The following is a 23,828-nucleotide window of genomic DNA, read 5'->3' as shown; positions in this document are numbered from 1 at the left end:
AACGTTTAACCCCTTCAGCCCCCAAGTCTGTTTTCACCTTCATGACCAGGCCAACTTTTACAATTCTGACATATTGTACTTTATGATACTGGCAAAATTTCTTCTCTATGACTTGCGTTTATTTCTGAAAAAATGAAGGGTTAAAAGTTCCTCAATTCTTAAACAAAATATTCAAAACCATTTTTTAGGGGCTACATTATATTTTAAGTGACCTTGCGGGGTCTATATGACAGAAAATACTCAAGTGACACCATGTTAAAAAATGCCCCCCTCTGGCGGTGCCGGACCACCCAGGGGAGCCATGCACACATATTTTGGGAATGTTCTGAGATTAGAGATTTTTGGGAGGGTTTAAACTCAACGTTTAAAAAACTAAATCTAATTAAAACCAACCTGGTAGCTGTAGAGGCCATTCTCTCGTGCCCGACACATAACTTTAGGCCCTCCAGACATGGTCTTCTCCCCTTAATGCTTGGTGCGGCAAAACATTTAATAACCACTCACTGGAAGAGAGAGTCCCCTCCAACGATGGATGAATGGTTTAACAAAATTTACCATATTTATAGACTAGAGGAACTCTCAAGTTGGGAAGTTCATGTTCATGAGCGTTTTGTTTCAAATTGGCTCCCCTGGAGAAGGTTCCGATCCGACGCGTCCTAATATTGTTAATCTCTTGATCTTTCCGCTCTTTAGACTTCATGCTACCGTATTGCTTGTTCTTGAGTGATATATTCATGCGTACCTGAACTGTAATGTTTAATGTTCTCCCCTCCTCTTCCCTTTTTTCTCCCCCCCCCAGACCTTACCCACCCACCCCCCTCCCACCTCTTCCTTTCCCCTCTCTCTCCATTGTTGTTAGTCTGGATTCGTTTATTGTCAATATTGAAACGGTTATGATTTACTGTCTCTATCATAAAATGTATGTAACGTTTCCAGTCTTTACTTTAAATAAAGAATTTACACAAAAAAAAAAAACCTGCCCCCCTCAAGGTGCTCAAAACCACATTCAAAAAGTTTGTTAACCTTTCAGATGCTTCACAGGAATTTTTAGAATGTGGAAGGAAAAAAATTAACATTTAATTTTTTTTCACAAAAATTGTACTTTAGACTTAATTTTTTTTATTTTCACCACGGTAACAGGAAAACATGGACACCAAAATTTGTTGTGCAATTTCTTCTGAGCATGCCGGTACCCCAAATATGGGGGAACACCACTGTTTGAGCGCACAACAGGAACGCCGTTTTTATTGCAAAATTTGCCAGAATAATTAGTGGATGCCATGTCGCATTTGGAGAGCCACTGGTGTACCTAAACAAGAGTAACCCCTAAAAGTCTTCTCCTTGTTTGAGATGAAAGTTTAGTGGAACGGCCGGGTCTTGGTAGATTTGCAGTGGTATGATACTCCTTCCATTTCATTATGATCACTTGCACAGTGCTACCTGGGATGTTTAGGCTATGTGCACACTTTGCGGCGTCCTCTGCGGGTTCTCCCGCAGCGGAATTGATAAATCTGCAGGGCAAAACCGCTGCGGTTATCCCTGCAGATTTATCGCGGTTTGTTTTGCGGTTTCCGCTGCGGGTTTTACTCCTATACTATTGATGCTGCATATGCAGCAATATGCAGCATCAATAGTAATGTTAAAAATAATAAAACATGGTTTATACTAACCCTCTGACATCTCGATCTCCTCGGCGCTGCACGCGGCGGTCCGGTTCCAAAGATGCTGAGCGAGAAGGACCTTCGTGACGTCACGGTCATGTGACCGCGACGTCATCTCAGGCCCTGCTCGCACAGCAACTGAGACCGGACGGCCGCGTGCAGCGCTGAGAGGTGAGTATAGCATTATTTTTTATTTTAATCCTTTTTTTTTACACTAATATGGTTCCCAGGGCCTGGAGGAGAGTCTCCTCTCCTCCACCCCGGGTACCATCTGCACATTATCCGCTTACTTCCTGCATCGTGGGCACAGCCCCATGCGGGAAGTAAGCGGATCAATGCATTCCTATGGGTGCAGAATTGCTGCGATTCTGCACAAAGAAGTGACATGCTGCGGAATGTAAACCGCTGCGTTTCTGCGCGGTTTTTCCTACAGCATGTGCACAGCGGATTGCGGTTTCCATAGGGTTTACATGTTAATGTAAACGCAATGGGAACTGCTGCGGACCCGCAGCTGCAAAAAAGCTGCGGATCTGCGGTAAAACCCGCAAAGTGTGAACATGGCCTTAAAGTTTTGGAAATCATTTTGTATCCAAATCCGGCTTTAAATTTCTCCACAACAGTATCACGGACCTGCCTGTTGTGTTCCTTGGTCTTCATGATGCTCTTCAAACAGAACCCTGAGACTATCACCGAGCAAGTGCATCTATACAGAGACTTGATTACACAGAGGTGGATTTTATTTATCATCATTAGGCATTTAGGACAACATTGGATCATTCCGAGAGCCACAATTAACTTCTGGAGTGAGTTTAAAGCACTGAAAGTAAAGGGGCCGAATAATATTGCACGCCCCACTTTTCAGTTTTTGAATTTCCACAAAATTGTAAAATAACCAATAAATATTGTTCAACTTCACATTTGTGTTCCACTTGTTGATTCTTTACCAAAAATTAACATTTGGTATCTTTATGCTTGAAGCATATGGAAAATGTGGGAAAAGGTTAAAAAGAATACTTTCGCAGGGCACTTTGTGTATATATATATATATATATATATGTGTGTGTGTGTGTGTGTGTGTGTGTGTGTGTGTGTGTGTGTGTATATAATACATATATATATATATATATATATATATATATATATATATATATATCTCTATGTATGTGTGTGCATGTTTATATATGCTATGCTTTATAGACGGTCAGCGCTGCACTTACAGACAAACTTGCAACATAATGCTTTGAGCATGATCTAACAGGTTTGCTAGTTCTGGTGACCCGGATGTTGGCATGACGGGGGCGTCGATCGAATATCAGAGGGGGGCTCCCTCCAACTGCTATACTGCTAAATACTGCGATCGATATTGTTTGCAGTATTTAGGGGGTTAAAGTGCCAGAAGCGGTGCGGGCACTACTCCTGTGCCAGGTGTCAGCTGTCAGAATCAGCTAACACCAGTCAACGATCGCGCGCCCAGCCTCTGTTCGTGCAAAATCGCCTTGACTTATCCATACGCCATAGGTCAGTAAATACCAGCTGACCATGACGTATGGATACTTCTAATGTCAGGAAGGGGTTAAAGTTTGAAAAGTGCAAAATTTTCCATTTTTGTTTTTCAAATTTTCGATATGATTTGCGTGTATTTCTAAATATATCGATCAAAATGTACCACTAACATGAAGTACTATGTCATGAAAAAACAGTCTCAGAATCACTGTGAACAGTTAAAGCTTTTAGAGTTATTACCATATAAAGTGACACTGATCAGATTTCAAAAGATTTGACCTCGTCATTAAGGTCAAAATTAGCTCCATCACTAAGGGGTTAAAAAGGACCACAAAAAAATGACATGAGGTCCCCCCATTTTCTAATAATTAGCAAAAGCTAATCAAACAGATGCGGGCTGATATTATTAGGCTGGTAAGCGGCTATGGGTATTGACTTCTTCCAAAACTAATAACACCAGCTCTCAACCACCCCAGAAATTATGCATCCATTAGATGTGCAGATTCTGGCGCTTAGCCTCTTATCTTCTCTGCATTGCCCTGGTGCGTTGGTAATCAGGGTAATAGGCCAGGGGTTAGTAATTGAGAGGTGTCTATAAGACACCCCTATTACTAACCCCGTAGTCAAAAGCAATAAACACACACACAAAAACATTCTTTCAATTGTAAAAAGCACTTCCCGACCCCCTTTAATCTATTTATTACCTTAAAAAAATAAAATAATCCAAAGCAATCTAAAATGAATCCGTCCCACGTCTGACAACAATCCCCAACTCCGCTACATCCGAATGCAGTGCTGAGTGGTTACTAATGTGACCGCTCAGCCCGGCATCCAGGACACCAAGACAGTAGCGTGTGACTCTTGCTGCAATCGCTTATGTCAGTAAGCTTATCGTAGTGCATAGCCGATGAACTGCCATAACCTTACAAACATCAGCGCTCTTCGGAGCAGCTGGATTCACACACTGTCTTTGTACACTGTGTTCCAAATTATTATGCACATATAGTTTAGGAGTGATAAGGTTAGAATTTTTTTGTTTGTCATTTAAGCTCATTGATGGTGATGTGTGTCAGGGCTCTTTATATCACTGAAAGCAATTGCAGATACCTGTGCAAATTAGTTTGGCAGGTGTGTCCAAATAAAGGCAAGACTACTTAAGAAGGCTGTTCCACATTATTAACCCCTTAATCCCATATGACGTACTATCCCGTCGAGGTGGGTTGGGCCTTAATTCCCACCGACGGGATAGTACGTCATATGCGATCGGCCGCGCTCACGGGGGGAGCGCGGCCGGGTGTCAGCTGGCTATTGCAGCTGACATCCGGCACTATGTGCCAGGAGCGGTCACGGACCACCCCTGGCACATTAACCCCCGACACACTGCGATCAAACATGATCGCAGTGTTTCGGCGGTACAGGGAAGCATCGCGCAGGGAGGGGGCTCCCTGCGGGCTTCCCTGAGACCCCCGGAGCAACGCGATGTGATCGCGTTGCTCTGAGCGTCTCTTACCTCCTATCCCTGCAGGCCCCGGATCCAAAATGGCCGCGGGGCTGCATCCGGGTCCTGCAGGGACTACTTCCGGGTCCAGAGCAGGCGCTGGTAAGCCTGCAGCGCTGTATGTCAGATCGCTGATCTGACAGAGTGCTGTGCAAACTGTCAGATCAGCAATCTGTGATGTCCCCCCCTGGGACAAAGTAAAAAAAAAAAAAAAAAAAAATTCCACATGTGTAAAAAAAAAAAAAAAGAAAAAAAAAATCCTAAATAAAGAAAAAAAAATATATTATTCCCATAAATACATTTCTTTATCTAAATAATAAAAAACAATAAAAGTACACATATTTAGTATCGCCGCATCCGTAACGACCCAACCTATAAAACTGTCCCACTAGTTAACCCCTTCAGTGAACACCGTAAGAAAAAAAAGGCAAAAAACAACGCTTTATTATCATACCGCCGAACAAAAAGTGGAATAACACGCGATCAAAAAGATGGATATAAATAACCATGGTACCGCTGAAAACGTCATCTTGTCCCGCAAAAAACGAGCCGCCATACAGCATCATAAGCAAAAAAAATAAAAAAAGTTATAGTCCTCAGAATAAAGCGATGCCGAAATAATTATTTTTTCTATAAAATAGCTTTTATCGTATAAAAGCGCCAAAACATAAAAAAATGATATAAATGAGATCGCTGTAATCGTACTGACCCGAAGAATAAAACTGCTTTATCAATTTTACCAAACGTGGAACGGTATAAGCACCTCCCCCAAAAGAAATTCCTGAATAGCTGGTTTTTGGTCATTCTGCCTCACAAAAATCGGAATAAAAAGCGATCAAAAACTGTCACGTGTCCGAAAATGTTACCAATAAAAATGTCAACTCGTCCCGCAAAAAACAAGACCTCACATGACTCTGTGGACCAAAATATGGAAAAATTATAGGTCTCAAAATGTGGAGACGCAAAATCTTTTTTGCTATAAAAAGCGTCTTTTAGTGTGACAGCTTCCAATCATAAAAATCCGCTATAAAAAACGCTATAAAAGTAAATCAAACCCCCCTTCATCACCCCCTTAGTTAGGGAAAAATAATAAAATTAACCCCTTCCTGACCTTTGACGCCACGTAGGCGTCATGAAAGACGGTGCCAATCCGACCCATGACGCCTATGTGGCGTCATGGAATGATCGCGTCCCTGCAGATCGGGTGAAAGGGTTAACTCCAATTTCACCCGATCTGCAGTGACAGGGGGAGTGGTACTTCAGCCCAGGGGGGGTGGCTTCACCCCCCCGTGGCTACGATCGCTCTGATTGGCTGTTTCACTTTCAACAGCCAATCAGAGCGATTTGTAATATTTCACCTATGAAAATGGTGAAATATTACAATCCAGCCATGGCCGATGCTGCAATAGCATCTGCCATGGCTGGAGACCCCGATCTTCCCCCCCCCCGCCACCGATCGCCTCCTCTCCGTCCTGTAATGTCCCCTGCTCCCCTCCTGTCCGCTCCCCCGGTCCTCCTGTCCGCTCCCCCCGTGCTCCCATCCCCCCCCCCGTGTTCCAATCCCACCCCCCCATACTTACCTAGCTCCGATGTCTCTCCCGGTGTCCAGCCGTCTTCTCCATGGGCGCCGCCATCTTGGAAAATGGCGGGCGCACGCGCAGTGCGCCCGCCGAATCGGCCAGCAGATTCGTTCCCTGCACATTTTGGTCGCTGTGATTCTATCACAGCGATCAAAATAAAAATAGTAAATAAAAAAAAATAGTAAATAAACCCCCCCCCTTTATCAACCCCATAGGTAGGGACAATAATAAAATACAGAAAATATATTTTTTTTTTCCATTAGGGGTAGGGTTAGGGTTAGGGTTGCACTTAGGGTTGCACTTAGGGTTAGGGTTGCACTTAGGGTTGCACTTAGGGCTAGGGTTGCACTTAGGGCTAGGGTTCCACTTAGGGCTAGGGTTCCACTTAGGGCTAGGGTTCCACTTAGGGCTAGGGTTCCACTTAGGGCTAGGGTTCCACTTAGGGCTAGGGTTCCACTTAGGGCTAGGGTTCCACTTAGGGCTAGGGTTGCACTTAGGGCTAGGGTTGCACTTAGGGCTAGGGTTGCACTTAGGGCTAGGGTTCCACTTAGGGCTAGGGTTCCACTTAGGGCTAGGGTTCCACTTAGGGCTAGGGTTCCACTTAGGGCTAGGGTTCCACTTAGGGCTAGGGTTCCACTTAGGGCTAGGGTTCCACTTAGGGCTAGGGTTCCACTTAGGGCTAGGGTTCCACTTAGGGCTAGGGTTGCACTTAGGGCTAGGGTTGCACTTAGGGCTAGGGTTGCACTTAGGGCTAGGGTTGCACTTAGGGCTAGGGTTGCACTTAGGGCTAGGGTTGCACTTAGGGCTAGGGTTGCACTTAGGGCTAGGGTTGCACTTAGGGCTAGGGTTGCACTTAGGGCTAGGGTTGCACTTAGGGCTAGGGTTGCACTTAGGGCTAGGGTTGCACTTAGGGCTAGGGTTGCACTTAGGGCTAGGGTTGCACTTAGGGCTAGGGTTGCACTTAGGGCTAGGGTTGCACTTAGGGCTAGGGTTGCACTTAGGGCTAGGGTTAGAATTAGGGCTACGGTTGGAATTAGGGTTAGAATTAGGCTATGTGCACACGGTGCGGATTTGGCTGCGGATCCGCAGCGGATTGGTCGCTGCGGATTCGTAGCAGTTTTCCATCACGTTTACAGTACCACGCAAACCTATGGAAAACCAAATCCGCTGTGCCTATGGTGCGGAAAATACAGCGCGGAAACTCTGTGTTGTATTTTCCGCAGCATGTCAATTCTTTGTGCGGATTCCGCAGCGTTTTACACCTGCTCCATAATAGGAATCCGCAGGTGAAATCCACACAAAAAACACTGGAAATCCGCGGTAAAGCGCAGTGCGTTTTACCTGCAGATTTTTCAAAAACGGTGCGGAAAAATCCACACACAAATCCGCAACGTGATCACATAGCCTTAGGGTTAGGGTTGGAATTAGGGTTAAGACTAGGGTTAGGGGTGTGTTGGGGTTAGGGTTGTGGTTAGGGTTGGAATTAGGGTTAGGGGTGTGTTGGGGTTAGTGTTGGAGTTAGAATTGAGGGGTTTCCACTGTTTAGGCACATCAGGGGGTCTCCAAACGCGACATGGCGCCACCATTGATTCCAGCCAATCTTGCGTTGAAAAAGTCAAATGGTGCTCTCTCCCTTCCGAGCCCCGAGGTGTGCCCAAACAGTGGTTTACCCCCACATATGGGGTATCAGCGTACTCAGGAGAAACTGGACAACAACTTTTGGGGTCAAATTTCTCCTGTTACCCTTGGGAAAATAAAAAATTGCGGGCTAAAAAATCATTTTTGAGAAAAGAAAAATTATTTTTTATTTTCATAGCTCTGCGTTATAAACTTCTGTAAAGCACCTGGGGGTTATAAGTGCTCACTATGCATCTAGATAAGTTCCTTGGGGGGTCTAGTTTTCAAAATGGGGTCACTTGTGGGGGAGCTCCAATGTTTAGGCACACAGGGGCTCTCCAAACGCGACATGGTGTCCGCTAACGATTGGAGCTAATTTTCCATTCAAAAAGTCAAATGGCGCGCCTTCCCTTCCGAGCCTTGCCATGCGCCCAAACAGTGGTTTACCCCCACTTATGACGTATCGGCGTACTCAGGAGAAATTGCCCAACAAATTTTAGGATCCATTTTATCCTGTTGCCTATGTGAAAATGAAAAAATTGAGGCTAAAAGAATTTTTTTGTGAAAAAAAAAAAAGTACTTTTTCATTTTTACGGATCAATTTGTGAAGCACCTGAGGGTTTAAAGTGCTCACTATGCATCTAGATAAGTTCCTTGGGGGGTCTCCTTTCCAAAATGGGGTCACTTGTGGGGAAGCTCCAATGTTTAGGCACACGGGCTCTCCAAACACGACATGGTGTCCGCTAAAGATTGGAGCCAATTTTTCATTCAAAAAGTCAAATGGCGCTCCTTCCCTTCCGAGTTCTGCCGTGCGCCCAAACAGTGGTTTACCCCCACATATGAGGTATCAGCGTACTCAGAACAAATTGGACAACAACTTCCGTGGTCCAGTTTCTCCTTTTACCCTTGGGAAAATAAAAAAATTGTTGCTAAAAGATCATTTTTGTGACTAAAAAGTTAAATGTTCATTTTTTCGTTCCATGTTGCTTCTGCTGCTGTGAAACACCTGAAGGGTTAATAAACTTCTTGAATGTGGTTTTGAGCACCTTGAGGGGTGCAGTTTTTAGAATGGTGTCACTTTGGGGTATTTTCAGCCATATAGAACCCTCAAATTGACTTCAAATGTGAGGTGGTCCCTAAAAAAATGGTTTTGTAAATTTTGTTGTAAAAATGAGAAATCACTGGTCAAATTTTAACCCTTATAACTTCCTAGCAAAAAAAAATGTTGTTTCCAAAATTGTGCTGATGTAAAGTAGACATGTGGGAAATGTTATTTATTAACTATTTTGTGTCACATAACTCTCTGGTTTAACAGAATAAAAATTCAAAACGTGAAAATTGCAAAATTTTCACCAAATTTCCGTTTTTTTCACAAATAAACGCAGAAATTATCGACCTAAATTTACCACTAACATGAAGCCCAATATGTTACGAAAAAACAATCTCAGAATCGCTAGCATCCGTTGAAGCGTTCCTGAGTTATTACCTCATAAAGGGACACTGGTCAGAATGGCAAAAAATGGCGAGGTCATTAAGGTCAAAATAGGCTGGGTCATGAAGGGGTTAAAAAAATGTATTTATTTCCATTTTCCCGCTAGGGTTAGGGCTAGGGTTGGAGCTAAAGTTAGTGTTAGGGTTGGGGCTAAAGTTAGGGTTTGGATTACATTTACGGTTGGGATTAGGGTTGGGATTAGAGTTAGGGGTGTGTCAGGGTTAGGGGTGTGGTTAGGGTTACTGTTGGGATTAGGGTTACGGGTGTGTTTGGATTAGGGTTTCAGGTAGAATTGGGGAGTTTCCACTGTTCAGGCACATCAGGGGCTCTCCAAACGCGACATGGCGTCCAATCTCAATTCCAGCCAATTCTGCGTTGAAAAAGTAAAACAGTGCTCCTTCCCTTCCGAGCTCTCCCGTGCGCCCAAACAGGGGTTTACCCCAACATATGGGGTATCAGCGTACTCGGGACAAATTGGACAACAACTTTTGGGGTCCAAGTTCTCTTGTTATCCTTGGGAAAATAAAAATTTTGGGGGGGGGGGGGCTAAAAATCATCTTTGTGGGGAAAAAAAAAAGATTTTTTATTTTCACGGCTCTGCGTTATAAACTGTAGTGAAACACTTGGTTCAAAGTTCTCACAACACATCTAGATAAGTTCCTTGAGGGGTCTAGTTTCCAATATGGGGTCACTTGTGGGGGGTTTCTACTGTTTGCATTTGCAGAGCCCCTGATGTACCCAATGTGACGCCTGCAGACCAATCCATCTAAGTCTGCATTCCAAATGCGCTCCTTCCCTTTCCGAGCTCTGCCATGCGCCCAAACAGTGGTTTCCCCCCCCCCCCCCCCCCCCATATGGGGTATCAGCGTACTCAGGACAAATTGCACAACAACTTTTGGGGTCCAATTTCTTCTCTTACCCTTGGGAAAATAAATAATTGGGGGTGAAAGGATCTTTTTTGTGAAAGAATATGATTTTTTATTTTTACGGCTCTGCATTATCAACTTCTGTGAAGCACTTGTTGGATCAAAGTGCTCACCACACACCTAGATAAGTTCCTTAAGGGGTCTACTTTCCAAAATGGTGTCACTTGTGGGGGGTTTCAATGTTTACGCACATCAGGGGCTCTCCAAACGCAACAAGGCGTCACATCTCAATTCCAGTCAATTTTGCAGTGAAAAGTAAAATGGCGCTCCTTTCTTTCCGAGCTCTGCCATGCGCCCAAACAGTGGTTTACCCCCACATATGGGGTATCAGCGTACTCAGGACAAATTGTACAACAACTTTTGGGGTCCATTTTCTCCTGTTACCCTTGGTAAAATAAAACAAATTGGAGCTGAAATAAATTTTGTGTGAAAAAAAGTTAAATGTTCATTTTTATTTAAACATTCCAAAAATTCCTGTGAAACACCTGAAGGGTTAATAAACTTCTTGAATGTGGTTTTGAGCACCTTGAGGGGTGCAGTTTTTCGAATGGTGTCACACTTGGGTATTTTCTATCATATAGCCCCTCAAAATGACTTCAAATGAGATGTGGTCCCTAAAAAAAAAAATGATGTTGTAAAAATTAGAAATTTCTGGTCAACTTTTAACCCTTATAACTCTCTACATCAGCACAATTTTGGAACCAAATCTTTTTTTTGTTAAAGTAGACATGTGGGAAATGTTACTTATTAAGTATTTTGCGTGACATATCTCTGTGATTTTAGGGCATAAAAATTAAAAGTTGGAAAATTGCGAAATTTTCACCAAATTTCCGTTTTTTTTGACAAATAAACGCAACTCATATCGAAGAAATTTTACCACTATCATGAAGTAAAATATGTCATGAGAAAACAATATCAGAATCGCTAAGATCTGTTGAAGCGTTCCAGAGTTATAACCTCATAAAGGGACAGTGGTCAGAATTGTAAAAATTGGCCCGACCATTAATGTGCTAACCACCCTCGGTGCTTAAGGGGTTAAGCAGCCTACATTTTTTTTTTGCCAAAATGGGAAAGAAAAAGGATGTGTCGGCTGCTGAGAAGCAACAAATTGTGGAGTATTTAGGTCAAGGCATGACTACAATCAACATTGCCAAGACACTTCATCATGATCATCGCACAATCAAGAAGTATGTAGCTGATTCCCAGCACACACGTGTGCGTGCTGATAAGGAAAAATTGAGGACTCTTTCCAACAGGGAATTGCAGGTTAAAAGAGCAGCTGCAAAAATGCCTTGTCATAGCAGCAGACAAGTTGTTGAAGCTGCTGGTGCCTCCAACGTCCCCAGAACTACAAGATGCAGGGTCCTTCAGAGGTTTGCAGCTGTGTGTAAGCCATCCTGTCGACCACCTCTATCCACTGCACACAAGCAGAAACGGCTCCAGTGGGCCAAACGATACATGAAGACTGACTTCCAAACTTTTGTTCACCGATGAGTTCCGTGCAACGCTCGATGGTCCAGATGGATGGAGTGGAGGATGGCTGGTTGATGGACACCCAATGAAAACACGGCTAAGGCGCCAGAAAGGAGGAGGTGGAGTAATGTTTTGGGCTGGAATCATGGGGAGAGAGATTGTCGGCCCCTTTATGATCCCTGAAGGGGTAAAGATGAACTCCATAATCTATATGGCGTTTCTAAAACAACACTTCCTGCCATGGTTCAAGAGGAAGAACCGTGCTTTCCGCAGCAAGATCATTTTCATGCATGATAATGCACCGTCTCATGCTGCAAAAAACACATCTGCATCTCTGGCTGCTATGGGCATAAAAGAGGGCAAACTTATGGTGTGGCCACCATCTTCCCCTGACCTCAACCCCATTGAGAACCTCTGGAGCATCTGTCTATGATGGCGGGAGGCAGTTCACATCTAAGCAACAGCTCTGGGAGGGTATTCTGTCCACATGCAAAACAACTGAAGCAGAAACCATCCAAAAAATGGACGAGAGAGTTCAGAAGCTTCTTTCGAACAAGGGGTTCTATGTGCAAATGTAACATCACCTAGAATAAAGTTTTCACTTGAAAACTGTTTGATTTCATTTTGTAATAAGCTGATAATGCTTAGAACTTCACAATTGACCATTTTTTTTGTTCAAAATAATAAAAAAAAGGTTGAAAACTCTGCTGTGCATAATAATTTGGAACATGCATTTTGAGTGTTTATTTTTTTTTAAAAAGATACTGTTTTCATGGGCAGTTTGTTCCAAAACATTGCAATTATACTAGAATAGTAGATGACTGGAAAATAACAATGAATGCAATTCAGATAGGTAATTTAGAGAAAATATGAGGAAATATTATTTGCATAATAATTTGGAACACAGTGTATTTTGGTTGCCATGCTGAGTGGTCACATGACTGATGTCAACACTCATCACTGCATCCAGATGTAGCGGATTCGGAGATCGTTGTGGGACAGATTTGCGGCAGACACCTTTGGATTATATTATTTTTTAAAGGTAATAAATAGGTTAAAAGGGGTCTGGGAGTGCTTTATACAATTTAAAGACTTTTCTCAGTGTGTGTTTATTGGTTTTGACTAATGTGCTAGTAATGAGGGTGTCTTATAGATGCCTCTCCATTTCTGACCTCTGAGATTGATGTCAGTGGACATTACACAGCTGACATCAACCCCAAAAACACTACCCCGCTTGCCAATGCACCAGGGCAAGCTAGAAGAGCCGAGGAGGCAAAGTGCTAGAATTGGCGCATCTAATGGATGCGCCGTTTCGGGGTGGCTAAGGGCTGGTGTTATTAGTATGGGAGGGGTCTACTATCCAGCTTTCTGGTTATTAACCCTTTTCTGCCAGCTGACAGGATAGTACGTCAGCTGGCAGACTCCCCACGCTTTGAGGTGGGCTCCGGCTGTGAGCCCACCTCAAAGCCGCGACATGTCAGCTATTTTCAACAGCTGACATGTGATCGCAATGGGCGCGAGCGGAATCGCTATCTGCCCGCGCCCATTAACTAGTTAAATGCCGCTGTCAGTCTGACAGCGGCATTTAACAAGCGCTGCCGGCTGATCCGGGGTCAGTGGTGCATTGCCATAACAACCTGAGGTCTCTTTGAGACCTCTATGGTTGTTGATGGCCGATTGCTTTGAGCGCCACCCTGTGGTCGGCGCTCAAAGCAATGCTGCATTTCTGCTACATAGAGGTGATCTGTGCTTCACCTCTATGTAGCAGAGGCGATCGAGTTGTGCATGCGTCTAGCCTCCCATGGAGGCTATTGAACCATGCCAAAAAAAAAATGTTTAAAAAAAAATATAAAAGTTTAAATCACCCCCCCCTTTCGCCCCTATCAAAATAAAACAATAAAAAAATCAAACTTACACATATTTGGTATCGCCGAGTTCAGAATCGCCCGATCTATCAATAGAAAAAAAAGTATTAACCTGATCGCTAAACGGCATAGCGAGAAAAAAAATCAAAACTCCAAAATTACGGTTTTTGGGTGCTGCGACATTGCATTAAAATGCAATAACGGGCGATCAAAAAAACGTATCTGCACAAAAGTGGTATAATTAAAAACGTCAGCTCGGCACGCAAAAAATAAGCCCTCACCCGACCCCAGATCATGAAAAGTGGAGACGCTACTGGTATCGCAAAATTGTGCAATTTATTTACTTTTTTTTTTAGCAAAGTTTGGAATTTTTTTTCACCACTTAGATAAAAACGGACCTAGACATGTTTGGTGTCCATGAACTCATAATGACCTGGAGAATCATAATGGCAGGTCAGTTATAGCATTTAGTGAACCTAGCAAAAAAGCCAAGCAAAAAACAAGTGTGGGATTGCACTTTTTTGCAATTTCATCGCACTTGGAATTTTTTTCTATTACACGACATGGTAAAACCAATAGTATCGTTCAAAAGTACAACTCGTCCTGCAAAAAAATAAGCCCTCACACGGCCATATTGACAGAAAAATAAAAGTTACAGCTCTGAGAAGTAGGGGAGCGAAAAACAAAAATGAAAAAAACGAAAAAAGCTCCAGGGGTTAAGGGGTTAAAAATGGGGGGGGGGGCACATCTTTTGTTTTGGGGCCCCCATTTTTAATAACAAGTAAAGGCGACGCAGACAGCTGTGAGCTGTTAATAGACTGGGAAGATCCACGAATCCATGTGCAGTAAAGTACACACACACTGCATTAATTATATATCTCACTGACCTCTTTCTATCTGTTCTGTCAATATATCTATTCAATCTAATGTATTCTGACGGTTCATGCTGTGATTTCACTGTACTCAGCTGATGAAATGTAGCGTTTCCTTTGAAATGGGTGCATAAAAACCATGACCAATGTGCCGTGCAATTTTTCTTTTTTCTTTTCTCGCACCCATTGACTTGCATTGGTGAGTCTCGGCCATACAGAGCATGATGCAATTCCCCCACCACCCTCACTCTAATTCCAGGTGAGGAAAACCTCACAGATGAACACTGCCTAATTAAATAATATTGTTGCTAGTTCAATGCGATTTTTTTTTTTTTTTTTTTATCTTTTCCCCTTCATATTGCACTCACTGATTTTATACACAGATGTGAGCACCGCCTAATGGAAAGTCACTGTAAAGGGTAAAATTTGTTGGTGAAATTTAAACCTTTCAAAGGCTGAACTTTGGATGGTCCAAAACGAGAGAGATTTTACACAGACCAAAAAACCCAGTTGGGAATGCAACGTATGAGGCTGTTGTAAGATGCTGTCCAATAACTGTCACCGTAACCCACCTTTTTTTAGGTGTTGGTGGTGCTTCTGAAAATGAAGATCCATCTAAAATGGTAATGGTCCTTGCTGCCACTAATTTTCCATGGGATATTGATGAAGCTTTAAGGAGGCGTTTGGAAAAGCGAATTTATATTCCTTTGCCATCTGGTAGGTGGACAGTCTTGCTTTCCTAAATTTTGGCCTGAATTAATTTGTTTTTATTAATTAATATGTTGTTTCTGATTTCTATGTTTGTAGAAGCTATACTAATAATGATATAATCCATATGTACGCTGTAGTGATCAGGCAGCCATTCTTGCAGCTATCAATTTTGCAGCAATAGTCAGGTTATTTATCTCCTCTTGGTATTGCAGATAAAAGGGTTGTCTTGCCCTTTTATGTGGATAAGTGGCCAAGCGTGATGTAAAAAATAAAAAATGCAGTGTCAGCAGCCAGGGTCTCCTGCTTTTCTCCTTGCTTTCTCTTTGTGATTTGTGACCACTACTGCCAATGATTGGCTGCAGCAATCACATGTTTATACATATGGAAAAGGATTCTCCATTGGGAGAGTTGCAGGCGGGGAAGTATGGTAAAAGCAAAAGGAGCAGACACGGGGCGCCAATATCAAAATCAAATTTAAAGTGTGTGTGCCCAATATAACACATGGAATGAACAAGGTGCAGTACAATAGAGAATGTAATGCGAAGAGAAAAAATTGTAAACAATGCATCCTAGTAATGTATAAAACGAAAACGTTTGTTACATACACATTTAAAAGTGGAAAACCAGCAATTGGCACCACACTCCAAGTTCATAACGCGTAATCGCAGTGTACATCCCCATCATAAAGACAAAACATTAGTCTGTTCCTTGTTGTGTATGTACTGTATATACATAGTTCAAAAAACCCCTTTGGAAGTCATGGTAGAACAATCAATAGCATTGAAAATATTTAGCTATGGTAGTAATAGTAATCATTAAATAAATGAATTGTTATAAAATGGCTGTTGTAAAGTATGAATCATACAGTTCAGGCATGGAAGTAACAGAACGGAAAAAAAGGGGGTAAGGGAGAAAGCAGGGTCCAGAAGAAGGCGTTAAATGCCTAAACTAACGTCGGGGCCTGGCACCATACTATAGGTGGTAATGAAAATATGCTTCCCCCCCCCATCCTTTTTGCCTTTGTTATTAAAATGGAAACCCTAAAAAATTATGTGGAGTCCCCCCTATTTTTTAATAACCAGATAAGGCAAAGCAGACATCTGGGGGCTGATAGTAATAGGTTGGGAGGATCCATGGATAATGGCCCCTTTCCAGCCTATTAAAATCAGCTGTCAGCAACTCCTGAAATGGCACATATATTAGATGCGCCAATTCTGGCACTTAGACTTGACTCTTCCTGATTGCCCTGGTTCGGTGTCAATCGGGGTAATGGTTTATGGGGTTGATGTCAGCTTTGTAATGTCAGCTGGCATCAAGCCCATAGGTTAGTAATGGAGAGACAGCTGTCGGACACCCCCATTTCTAACCCCGTATTTAAATATAAAGGACAAACACCCACACATGAAAAAAGTTTTTTGCAATAAAGACTCCCCAGCACGTTCCCTAGTTTACCCATTTATTACAAAAAGTAATCCCCAAAGCTCTGACTTAATCCAGTGGAGTTACCACAACGTCCTCCGATTCTCTCCTGCAACCTATGGAGCGGCGTTCTGAGAATGGCGCTTTATAGGTTTCTCGCGGTCATGTCTCACGTTAGTGACTTCATCGCCCTTGAGACACGACTGCAAGTGACCTATGTAGGATACCTCCTCCCCTGCAGCTTCCACTGCTCTCTGCTTTCACGCATCTGTTGTAACGCTGCCTCCTGCTAATATGGACTGTATCAGGTGGTGGTGCCGGATGTTGTGGTGTTCCTCATTTCAACAATGCTAACTCTGCCTTCCAAGGTGGTGCCGGTGTCCCAGCTGCATTGGCAACTTCCTATTCCTCCTCTGTCTTGTTCTTCCATTGAACCCCTCGCTGTCAGGTGGGAACGTCGTCAGTATTGCTTCTACCAGCGTGCGCTTGTATTCACGCATTTTGCCACTCCAGTGACGGAAGTAATGATGGTACGTTGTCCTTGTAGTGGGGATCCATCAGGGTCGCTACCCAGTAACCTGCACTGGTAACAATACTGCAACTTGGCGGTCATTCCACAGATGCTGCAGCATGTATTGGCTCATGTGTGCCAGGCTGCCCAGAGGCAACGAAAAGCTGTCCTCAGTGAAAGGTGTATGGTCTGGCTCCTCTGTATCACCCCAGTCACGCTTCAGTGATGCCCGTAAGATGCTATGAGTGCCACCCTGCTGTGAACACGGTTTCTCCTCATCCTCCAAAACTATCCCCTGGTTGGACAGTTGTGTACCTGGCTCTGGCCGCTGTTGGTAAAGGAACCCGCCCTCTTATCCATGTGTGAATGGCAGGACTGGTAACTGTGAATGGTCCCTGTTCCTCCTGTGCTATCACCTCATCTATCATCTCCTGAATTTTTTTTTTTGGAGCAGGCTTAGAAGTGGAATAATAACGCTAATGATGGCATCATCAGCACTGGCCATGTTGGTGGAGTATTGGAAGCCGTGCAACGTGGCACATATGTCCTGCATGGAGGCATACATGTCCTACTTGGAGGCCCACTCTTCGGTGGTGAAGTGGTGTTGTTCCGCAGAGCGACTCACCCACGTGTGCTACAGTTGAAACACTATTGCCTGCTGCTGCTTACAATCTATCCAGCGTATGCAAGGTGTGGAGTTTCACTTTGTTGGCACGTTGCATATGAGGCCATGAGCGGGAAAGCAGAAGTGATGCTGCGTCGGCAGGCAAGCAGCAGTAGGGTGAGAACACCAAAAGCGTGTGAACACACTGCCTACAATTTCAGCAGCAGCTCTGACTCATGTGGGTCATTTTTAAGGAAGTTCTGCACCACCAAATTCAGCACATGTGCCAGGCATGTCAAAGTGACTAGGCCCAGAGCTGCTATGAGATTTAGCCCATTATTGCACCCACCAGAACGGGCTTGAGGTTCACCAGCACCAACCACTCATGTGTTTGCTGTTTGATACACGTCCACGGCTCCTTCGCCCCTGGCTTTGCTGAATTTGGTGTTGCAGGTCTTACTGTCACCGGATGAGGAGGCTATGGAGGAAGCTGAGTAGGAGGAGGAGGCAACATGGACAGAAAAATGGCCAGCAATCCTCGGTGGTAGGTGGTGGTAGGACATAAGCTAGAACACCTTCCGCCTCTGTCCCAGCCCCCACTACATGGTGGTGCTTACTAGTTCAGTGGTTATGTGGACCTTGCCACTAATGGCATTGCGCAGTGCACATCTGATTTGGTCCGCAATATGTGTGTGTAGGGCAGGGATGGCTCACCTGGAAAAGTAGTGTCGACTGGGAACAATGTACTGCAGGACAGCCACAGCCATCAGTTTTTTTAAAACTGTCCATCGCCACCACCCGGTTGGCAGCATTTCAAAGACCAGGAATTTGGGAATGCTGTCATTCAGGACCATGGTTTGTGGGTGGGTATGGAGGTATTTTCTTTTTCCCTTGAGGGTTTTAGGGGAAGGAGAGCTTAATACTTCCATGGGATGGTGTGGAAATGCTCGGTAACACTGCTGGTGTTACTGTCACATCCTCTCTTTGAGGGGAGGCAGGCGGCCCTGTTTCTGGTTAGAATGAGGAAGAGGCCGAGACTATAACAGAAGAGGGAGCAGGAAGGAGGATCAGATCTGTCATGCTGTTAAGGTGCAGTGGAATACACACCTTACTGTTGAGTTTGGAATTCAGATTCCTAGTCATGCGGGTGGTGCTCAGGAAGAAGATTTGTGCCTCGCTTCAGGCTCCAACAGCACAGTGTGCAAACCACACGTCTTGTCGTCAGCACAATGCCTGAAGAAATGCCACTCCAGGAAGCTCTTTTGAGCTGGCTTTGGTTTACTAGACATGGTGGGCAGTAGCAGCAGACGTACTGGCTAGTGGCCGCCCGCTATACTTTTGCACCGTGCTCTTTCTGTGCTGCTGGTGCAGTGTGGACCACTTCCTCTTCCTCCGACCTGCGCACATCACTAGGATGGGATTCGTTCAATGTGGGGTCTAGGACCTCATTATCCTCCGCATCATCTTTCACCCACTACTCACCCTTGCCCATCTGCACATTTCAGAAAGACGCAGCAGTTGGCACTTAAGTTTTGTCGTCCGCTGGCTGTGTGAACTAGCCCTCCCACGTACTCATCTTCCAACATAACAATTTAGTTGAACACCAGTGCACTCAGTCTCTTCCACTTCTGGAGCAGGCCAGGTGGATTGGCCACAGAACCCCAGCCATTGGAGTCATCAAACAGCAGAAGAGACTGCTGCATGACTTTGGCTCAGACTACTTGGAGGATTTACAAGGGGGTGAGGGGTGGAAGAAAAATGTCCATGGTCTTCAGGTGCCAACTCTGTGCTTTTTGCAAGGGACTGTGTGGAAGACAATGCGAAGGAACTGGAAGCATTTTTCAGCCATCCAATCTAACACCGCCTCAACATGTTCTGGCCTCCCCATTCGGCCAGCAATACTCGGCACTACGAAATGACGCATAAAGTCCTGTCGCCTGTGTGCACCTGAGGAAGGTGTTGCATTTGGACACATAACGGATACAGATTGATCACGTCCTCTCTCCGCAGAAGCTACAGCAGGACCATGTCCCCTATTTGATGTGTTCTCCACCAAGGCAGAAGAGGGGGGAAATATACATTTATTTTTAATTCTTCTTTTGAGTGAATGGAGAACTCTGTATACATTTGTGTATGAATATGCCTCGGTGTGTGTCTCTAATTTTTGCTTTGTCTTTTCCAGCCAAAGGCAGAGGAGAGCTCTTAAGAATAAACCTTAAAGAGTTGGAGTTGGCAGATGATGTTGACATTGACAACATAGCAGAAAACATGGATGGTTATTCTGGTGCAGATATTACAAATGTATGCAGGTATGTCTTACAAAATCAATATGTAATTGGTAATAACTAGATTGGTATGTTAATTGTAGACTTATAATAATTTGTAAAAGAGAAATTTATATTTGCGTTAAGAAACTGAGAACACTTAAAAAATAAAAAAAAATTCCAACCTAATATGGGAATAAAACTATGCATTATAAGAGGAAGAGAAAACCTTGATACGCAGATAAAACCCCCAAAAATACACAGTGTATTCCGAAACTAGTTGGATTTTGGTCCATTGTGCGCTCCATAGCCAGTCACGTGATTCATCATGTGACCGTGACGTCACGCAAGGTCCTGCAGCTCCTCTGCACCTTGCCAACTTTACTATATATCCCGTGCAAGCATCTACTGCACGTGGCAGCTTTATATTTCCCAGAGGGGCGTCTGTTACCAGCCGGAACGGCACCCCAACTTCTTGGGTATCATTTTCCTTTTTTTCCCCTTGCTCTGGACTCTGGTTATGATGCCATACCATACTGTGGTGGACATTGAACCACGTTCAAACAAGAGGACCTACACACCATAAGAACTGCTCTCAGTTGGGACAGTCATTCGTACGCCGCTATCCTTTTTCAGAGAGGTAATTTGATATTTTCTTTTTTGGTTTTATCTGAGTATCAAGGTTTTCTCTTCCTTTTATATTGCATAGTTTTATTCCTATTAGGTTGGATTTTTTTTTGTGTGTGTTCTCAGTTTCTTAGCGCAAATATAAATTTCTCTTATATAAATCGTTTTATACTGGACAAATAGGGTGGTATTGTCCCTTTATTTGCTGCAGAGACTCGAGACTGTGTGTTACGCCCTTAGTTCCTTATTTATATTAGACTTATAATACTCAGAATATTAACAAAGTATGCATATATTAAAATGAAAAGTTTATTCTATAAAGTGGAGAAATCCGCTGCAGAATGGCCTGGTGACGTTAAGCCCCTGTAGGCCTGTGACCTGACTTTATTATGTAATCAGAGAGCACCATCCTGTGGGGGCAGAGACCCTGATTCCAACTATGTATCACTTACAGGTCTGCTTGCTGCAGCACTGATTCCCGGTTTTCTCTGCTGCAGATCTACCAGTGCTCTGAAAAGCTGAGCTGTGTATTACCCTGCGCATACCACTGATTGGCAGCTTTCTGTCTACACTGTGCATAGGCTGGAATCTGCCAATCAGTGGTGGGGACAGAATTATACAGAGCTCATGAATAGAGTTAAGCGAATTTCTTCAGGTTCCCTCTTATTTGGCAAGCTATAAGCTGCAGAGGGAACCTGGATACATGGAGCGCGCCGGCTGATCGGTTCCGCAGCTGCATGTGTCACGGCTGTGTCACAGCATATGCATGGATAGCCTGTGTGTTGGACTCTCCATGCTTGTGCTGTGACTGTGACACAGCTGCGGCGCTGAGCAACTGGCGTGATCCAAGAAGCCGAGTTCCCTCTGCAGCTTATTTGGCAAGCTCTATAGCTTGCCAAAAAAGAGGGAACCCGAACAAATTCGCACAACTCTACTCATGAATATGTTTGACTACGTGGCACCAGGTTCACTAGTCTTTTTGTGATTTATCTGCTGCTGATAAAATAATGATTTGGTCAAAGCAGTCCAGTAAGTGACACATTGCTGGAATCAGTGCCTCTGCTTCCCTCCCCCCGGTTAGATCACAACATTTAGATGGCAAAAACCTGTTATCATAATCCATTTAATACTTCTTGACCTAGAAATGCACATATCTCCACAGAGATGCTTCTTTAATGGCAATGAGAAGACGCATTGAAGGCTTAACTCCAGAAGAAATTCGCAATCTATCCAGAGATGACATGCACATGCCCACTACAATGGAAGACTTTGAGATGGCATTGAAGAAAGTTTCCAAATCCGTGTCAGCCTTGGATATTGAAAAATATGAGAAGTGGATAGAGGAGTTTGGGTCTTGTTAACAGGACAGACGTAAAAGATATGAGTCTGCGTGAAGTCTTAACTTTTTTTTCTGTAGTTTATATCTTTGTTGAGTTGGCACAGGTTGCTATATTTTTTTAACTCTTTGTAAACTGCAATGATTCTTAAAATAATAAAAAAAACACTTTTTGATTCTATTTACTGCTTTGATCATCAAAGGGAGTTATCCAGCCTAAATATTTCTGGTTTTCTCTCTCAACACCAGATTTTTAGAGGTGACACCTATGAATGATAGGCTTGCAAAACTTCTGAATCTTTAAAATGTAAAATCTCTCTATGTCTGAAATTTAAGGCCAAGTCGTGAGGCTGCACTACTGAGTGATCCTGGTGACCTACCCGCTCATTTTTTATTTATCAGCCAAGGTACGGTCCTGGAAATCTTGTGAGCATTCAAGTCATCAAATTCACAAATTGTACATCCTGCCTGGCCTTAATAGATGTGTGTGTGTATTTTTTCTAACCTCCAAGATGCTTCGTAAAGAAGCATTCCCAGTTTTTATTTCCTATACTGCACCACCCACTTGTCTGTCACACTCTGCTCCTGTCTTGTATACCATATGCTTCTATGTAGTTGGGCCTTCTGTTTCTTCCATTCACCCTCCATCTTCATTTACAAATTTCATCCTGCATGATATTCTGCTCTGCTATAAATCCCATGATGCATCAGCACATAACCACTACAGCAGCTAGCACCATTGCCTTCCAAGCTAATAGATTAGTAAACTGAACCGTGCTCTCCTATATTATAACACTGATACTGGCCCCTCCCCCAATGCAGAACAATTTCACCATTCAGGAATTTAACCCCTTAACGACCGCTGATACGCCTTTTAACGGCGGCAGTTAAGGGCACTTAAACCACAGCGCCGTTAATTAACGGCGCTGTGGAAAAAGTGAGTAGCGCCCCCCAGAGTCAGATTTTCTCTGGGGTCTCGGTTGCTGGGGGTAGCCGAGACCCCAGAGAACATGATTCGGGGGTTTTCTTACCGACCCCCGAGTTGCAATCGCCGGTAATTAACCGTTTACCGGTGATCGCAACAAAAAAAAAAAAAAAAAAACGCAATCTCCCTTTTAATTTCACTGTCCTCCTATGTGATCTCACATCAGAGGACAGAGAAATGGGGTCCCCGATAGCCCCCCGATACTCACCTGTCTCCCCCGGTGCTCCTCGTGGCTCCCGATGGGTGCCGCCATCTTCTTCCGGCAAAAAAATGGCGGGCACAGTGCGCCCGCCGGCCGGCACCCAGAGGATCTTTGGGGTCTCAGCTGCCGGGGGTAGCCGAGACCCCAAAGAACATGATCGGGGTCGGTTCTTACCGACCCCTGTTTTGCGATCGCCGGTAATTAACTGTTTACCGGCGATCGCAAAAAAAAAAGCGATCAGTCATTCTCTGTCCTCTGATGTGATCGCACATCAGAGGACAGAGAAATAGGGGGATTCGGGGACCCTGCTATACTTACCAGTGTCCCTGGGTCCTCCTGCGTCCCCTCCTGCCCGCCGGCTTCTTCCTATGGAAAGAAAATGGCGGGTTCATGCGCAGTGCGCCCGCTCTCTGCTGCCATCTGCCGGCCGGCAGGAGAGAGGAATTGGGGCTAAAATTAGGGTTAGGGTTGGGGCTAAAATTAAGGTTAGGTTTGGGGCTAAATTTAGGGTTAGGTTTGGGGCTAAATTTAGGGTTAGGGTTGGGGCTAAATTTAGGGTTAGGGCTAGGGTTAGGCTTCTTTCACACTTGCGTCGGTACCGGGCCGTCGCCATGCGTCGGCCCTACGTACCGACGCACGTTGTGAAAATTGTGCACAACGTGGCCAGCGGATGCAGTTTTTC

At 44.1% G+C, this 23,828-nt stretch overlaps 1 protein-coding gene across 3 annotated transcripts in view; it reads left to right on the top strand.

Annotated features, from left to right (window-relative positions):
• KATNA1 (katanin catalytic subunit A1) overlaps window positions 1-22,140 on the top strand; it is a 144,330-nt gene extending 122,190 nt beyond the window's left edge. For all 3 annotated transcript variants that reach the window (XM_077289148.1, XM_077289149.1, XM_077289150.1), the window contains 3 exons: window positions 15,070-15,204; window positions 19,915-20,041; window positions 21,786-22,140. In XM_077289148.1, coding sequence (XP_077145263.1) covers window positions 15,070-15,204; window positions 19,915-20,041; window positions 21,786-21,984 — 461 coding nt within the window. In that variant the 3' untranslated portion in view covers window positions 21,985-22,140. The remainder of the gene's footprint in view (window positions 1-15,069; window positions 15,205-19,914; window positions 20,042-21,785) is intronic.
• The last annotated feature ends 1,688 nt before the right edge of the window (window positions 22,141-23,828 follow it).

This window comes from Ranitomeya variabilis, chromosome 2 (genome assembly GCF_051348905.1).
Source record: "Ranitomeya variabilis isolate aRanVar5 chromosome 2, aRanVar5.hap1, whole genome shotgun sequence".
Taxonomy (NCBI): domain Eukaryota; kingdom Metazoa; phylum Chordata; class Amphibia; order Anura; family Dendrobatidae; genus Ranitomeya; species Ranitomeya variabilis.
Note: the sequence above shows the minus strand (reverse complement) of the source record. Positions and strands in the feature narration are given on the sequence as shown.